Consider the following 5,885-nt stretch of genomic DNA (forward strand, 5'->3'; position numbering starts at 1 on the left):
ATATATAAAATTTGTATGCCTTGTTCCTGATTGCAGAGCAATTCATGATGTTAAAGCCACAGACCTGGGACTAGGTAAAGTAAGATTTAAAGCAGAAGTAGATTTTGATGGACGAGTTGTTACAAGATCGTATTTGGAGAAACAAGATTTTGACCAGCTGCTACAAGTAAGTTTGTCTGTCATTTTCTTATGTAACTAATGCCAAAAAAACCTTTTTAAATAAATGACATAAAACTTACTTTTATAGGTCGTAAGGTAACTTTGGCCATTCACTTCTTATATTCTAAAATTTGACAGAAGGGCTGGCGAAATAGCGCACCAGACTGAGTGCCTGCTTAGGTAAGTGCAGGGACTGGGGTTCCATCCCCAGCATCACATGGCACTCTGGCCCTGCCTTCGGGCTCACTCAGCTGGCCACCAAGTCTGGGCGTGGTGGTGCACACCCATAATCCCAGTGCTGGGGAGGCTGAAAACAAAGAGGATCACTACAAGTCTATGATGTGAGTGAGACTCTGTACCAAACACATAAAAATAAATAAAATAAAATTTGACAAATCTTTTTCTGTAGAGTGGGTTGGAGCAGATAGCAGAAGAGCAAACTTAATAAGTTGTTAGGGCTTATAATTTGCCAGGCCTTTTATTTATTTTATCTGATTTACTCTCAACAACCTAGTGAGGTAAAATAACATTTTCATTTTAATATATAGGCAAATTAAGTCACAGAGAGATTATGTAATTTAACCAAAATTTTGCTTATTCATCTGTAAATTTAGATTCCTCTGATGTCAGAACCTATGATGGCAGTTCCAGCACTGGTCAGGGTGGCACACATGTATATAATACAGATATTCCTCATTTAACAATGTGTTTGGTCTTGGGACTGAGAGGCACTGTTTGAACTTAATGACCTATTTTTTTTTTATACAGTTCTGTACATCTTATGTATAGATAGTCTCAATACCTTTTTGGTACAGTATATGTCACACAGTACTGTAATTTTTCTCATTGTATTATACAGCACAATATTTGTAGTTTATGCAAATAACTTTTGACCATTTCATTGTTTTGAATATTATATATATTATATACAGTTCCTCATTTAGTTTCAGTCAACACATTAGTTGTAGGTCAAGAGCTCTCTCATTGAAGGAGGAGTATCTGTATCAGCCCTGTAGATGCTTGTAAGTTCATACCCGAACTGAGTTAACTTGGTGACTTGAGAAGATCTGGTCTCAAAATTAAAAAAACAAAGATTCAGATGTAACTCATTTAGTTTCCAGTACCACAAAAGGAAACAGAAATTCAAAAAGGAAATGGCAATTGCCTTCATTTCATTCTCTCCGTGGTTTTACTCTCCATGGTTTTAATGAATCAGCCTTAGCCCAAAATTAATAAATGGAAAATTCCAGAAATAGTTAATAGGCTTTAAATTACAATTCTGAATCATCAGATGAAATCTTGTGCTGTTTACCCCAGGACACACGTTATGCCTCTGTCCTGCATATACTGTACATGTTGCATATGCAGCCCACCTTGCCATGTGGTGACTGACAGAGACCACACTCGCAGAACTTTTATTACAGTTCATAACTATAATTATTTTATTATTGCTAATTTTTTACTGGGCCTAATTTATAAATGAAACTATCATAGGCATAGGAAAAAACAGGATATTTCAGGTTTTTTTACTGTCTGGCTTTAGGTACCCACTGGGATCTTGTAACATATCTCTGTAAAGAAAAGGAGACTGCTTTAATTTGAAAGAATTTACAGAAGATAACATAATGAACAGCACAGATATGGCCACTTGCCTTTGTCAGATCTCAACATTATATTGGCATTATCAATTGGATATCCTTTATATGAAATGCTTGGGGGCCAGCTTCATGCTCTCTGCTGCACATGAGCAAATGTTTTTTCAGGGTAGTATATAGATAACTAGATTAAAAACTAGTAAAGGCCATTGAGAATACATTTGTATCTATAGCTTCCATAGACACTATCAAATTATTCACCAAAGTGTTAATTCAACTTCTGCTATCAGTATATCAAAGTTTTGTAGCTTCACATTCTTACTAGATTATACTCAGTTTTGAAATTTTTCCCAGTATTATAGGTACAAAATAGTATCTTCTAATTTTGAAGTAGTGAGGTTAAATAAAATAGAAATTCATTGACCATTGGGCTTTCCTTTATATCTTATTTTATTTTTAATTAATTTGTATTAGACTAACATGTTTTGATAAATATTTTATTTTCAATATGCTAAGTACTAAGACTTTTAGTTTTATAGATACAATGTCTTTCTTCAGTTTGTTATACAGGAAATATGGTTTTTAATCTTAATGTAAAAATTGTATGCTTCCTTTTTATCCTGAGAAAAAAATCCTTGCTTAACCCATTATCACAAATACTCCTTTTTTCTTCTGTAAGTTTTATTATTACTTTTAACCTTCAAGCCTTTAATCTAATGGAGAGTATTTACTTAATGGATTGAGACAGAAATTTAGTATTTTTCATTATAAAAAATAATTATTCCAGTACTACTTTATAAATATTTTGCCACTGATTTTGTAGTTTTACCTCTGTGTAGTATTACTGAATTTTCTTCAATTTTTTTGGGAAATAGGTGGTCCCTTTCCATCATTAAACTTCATGGTGTTCGTTATAAATTTTTAAAGGAATTAACAATGTACCACTGTGAATTTTGAAAAATTTAGTTTTCTGCTTTTCTTCTTTATAGGAAATTCAAGAAGTAAAAACTCCTGAAGAACTAGAGACATTTATGCTTAAACATGGAGAAAATATTATTGACACTTTAGGAGCTGAAGTAGATAGACTTGAGAAGGAACTGAAAGTAAGATACATTCATAAAAATAATGCAATGATAGTGACAACCGTTTTTGATACTGTGCTAAGTAAGTGTATCCTGTGCATACTCTTTAACGTTCTCAGTAACTCTGTAACAGGTAAATGCATACAGGACAGAATACAGTAAAGTTCTCAATGTGGACCATCAGAGGTACTCTCCTCATGGAGCTATGGATAGCATTACTCTCCTGACACTGAAGTGTGTCAGTGTCTTGAATCTCATTAACCAAAAAAAAACCCATCTGAGATTTGATGTCCCAAGATGTCACGAGGGCGGTGTGGCTGACTTTAGAAGGCTGTCTTTTGTTTCCAGCCCCTTCTGAGGTAGCACAGGTACTGTGTGATCTGAAGTCCCAGCGTAAGTCTCATTGTTAGCCCTCATAGTAGTCAACACCATTGGATAAGTGAAGGTGTTCTTAGGATATTTTCAGGAGCCTAGAAACCACACTCTAGGAATGGAGGGCAAAGCCTAGACCATGTTTGGGGTAAGATTGATTCTTTGTCATATTGTTACATTGAAATCCATTAGTCTACTCTTCTACAGTGACTGAGTCTTTTACCTGTGCATGATTCTGTAACATTTTAAGCTGATATTTTGAAAAATATTGATTTACTTAGTTATGCACATCTTTCAAGTAGTGTTCTGATAAAGTAATTTATTCATTTCACAATAAAGCAATCAGAGGTACTTTTTTTGTACCATCATATGTCAGTATGAAGCAGAGGTGTTTTACACCTATATTCCATTTGTCATGGTATATTACAAAATGTACTCAGGAGTTGAGGTTTAACAAAATTGATACATCTTACTACTACATAAAGGACATTTTAAAGTAAAAATGGTTTTTAACAGTTGAGTATGTGTCAATAAAGGAACACAGTGACTATTAATACAGTTTGGTTCCATTTGCTAAATCGTGCAGAGCTGCCAGCATGGCTTTTAGGCCATCATAGGAAATGTCCTAGTGACAAAAACAAATAACATCTTAGTTATTCACTATTTACTGTGAAAATAGCTGTGACTTTAGAGTTTCCTTTTAAAAGTTTCAGGATGCCCACAGTCTTGGACCTTGAGAACACTGTTATATAGAATATGAAATCATTATTTTTGAGTAAGGTAACACAAGAGTTCACTTTATTCTGATTTTAATTCTCCAGCAATGAAAATGAACTAACTCTGTCTACTTTAATAGAAACAGAAAATCAGAAGTCACACTTAAGAATAATTGGCTATTCTCAACTAACTGAATTTCTTCTTATGATCAGAGTTTGTTGTTTTTTTATTTAATTAACTTTGTAGTTTAGATACTGTTAAATCATTGTGTTTTTGAATTATAAACATTTTCAAAGCAGGAAGCTAAGTTTAACCCACATAGGCAGATACAAACATCTGTAGCTAAGGCAATTAAGCATGATTAATCTTTTTTTTTTTTTTTTTTGTGGAACTGGGGATTTTTTTTTTTGTTTTTTTGTTTTAATAACAAATAATTTTACTTCAATTATGACACCTTAGTCAGTCTTCACACTTAAAAGCAGCATGTTGGGGCCAGTGAGATAGCTCAGCGGTCTAGAGTGCTTGCTTAGGTAAGCTTAGGCAAGTACACAGGGACCACGGCTCCATCCCCAGCACCACATGCCCCGCCAGCCCTGCCCCCAGGGTGGGCTGAGCCAGCCACAAAAACAAAAAAATCCCTCCCCTCCCCCCAGCATGTTCCATACACAAGTGTCACTTACAGTGATAGCACATATAGTTTGTTTTCCTATCTTTTTTTTGCAGGGCATATTTGACATGTCACTGGTCTTGCTATTTTTTTTAGGAAGTCCTTGAGATGTTTTACCTGTCTGTTTGCTGGTCTGCTTCAGGATTCCTTTGTGGAGTCCCTCGGGCAGATACGTCGTCTTCTTCCTCTGTTATACTTGATCTTTTATCTATTCTCTTCCTAGTTTGTCCATTACAAAACATTTCTAATATTGAGTTGCAGTGCTGGCATTCTCCAGTAGGTTTCACTCCTGGCAAGAACCTAAGAACATTTTCCTGCTTACTTCTAATACGACCATTTTGTAGCATTTTGACTTTTAGAGTATTTATTTCCATTACTGTTTTCCTTCTCATCTGAATCAAGATCTTCATCCTCCACTTCTCTGTCATTTCTTTCTCTGCCTCACAGTCATAATTTCTTTGGCTTCTAGGAACCATGTCATAAAAATAATCTGTAATGCAGTTTGCATCTTGTCCCACGTAGTAATAATCTACTAAAAAGTTCACCATGGGCCCTCAGACCTTCCTTCAAAATCTTGTTACAAAGCAGGGGCAAAGGTGCACATGCCTAGAATCTCAGCTATTTGGGAGGCTGAGGCAAGAGATTTGCAAGTTCAAGGACAGCCTAGGCAACTCAGTGAGATTCTATCTCATAATAAAAAAAGGTTGGGGATGTAGCTCAGGGGTAGGGGAAGAGAAGAGGTATCTACCGGAAAAAAGATTTTCAAGGCTGTAGTTTATTTTCTCTAACGTATTCCCCCTTTATTCTCATTGCTCTTGACAGGAGCATGCTTGGGGGAGACACCGTGTACTATTCTAGGAGGAAGACAGTCTGTAGGGAGAGTTAGACCCAGCTAGAACACTTAATTTTTATATAGCCACAGGCAAGTCATATGCTCTGCCTGAGGCCCAGTTTTCCCATCTATAGAACGGGAATGATACTCAACTCTCACAGTAGTGCTGTTCCCTTCAGTAATTAGTCATGGTAGTGGTTATAGTAACTGGGTGCTCAGCCCTGGCTCTTAGCCAGATTCTCTTCTGTGGAGTAACCTTGAACCATATCTACAAAAGGAGCAGAGAAACCTAAAAACATGGAGGTGGAATCATACAGTGTGCCTTCCTTTTTCATGAGGTTTCTTTCCATAATTTTATTGAGAAACAAATAGAGACAGTTTCAAATCAAATTGGTAGGACAGTTTCAATAATTAACACATTGCATACATTCTTCCTAGTAGTTAATTGCTGTACAAGATGC

The 5,885-nt window shown here is 35.7% G+C and overlaps 1 protein-coding gene across 1 annotated transcript in view; it reads left to right on the forward strand.

The window, feature by feature from the left end:
- Positions 1 to 5,885, forward strand: part of Slc30a9 (solute carrier family 30 member 9) — a 107,883-nt gene that overhangs the window by 95,790 nt on the left and 6,208 nt on the right. The window contains exons 13-14 of the mRNA XM_023702770.1: positions 37 to 166; positions 2,744 to 2,857. Of these exons, the coding sequence (XP_023558538.1) occupies positions 37 to 166; positions 2,744 to 2,857 (244 nt within the window). The remainder of the gene's footprint in view (positions 1 to 36; positions 167 to 2,743; positions 2,858 to 5,885) is intronic.

This window comes from Octodon degus, unplaced genomic scaffold (genome assembly GCF_000260255.1).
Source record: "Octodon degus isolate 3935 unplaced genomic scaffold, OctDeg1.0 scaffold00158, whole genome shotgun sequence".
Lineage (NCBI taxonomy): Eukaryota > Metazoa > Chordata > Mammalia > Rodentia > Octodontidae > Octodon > Octodon degus.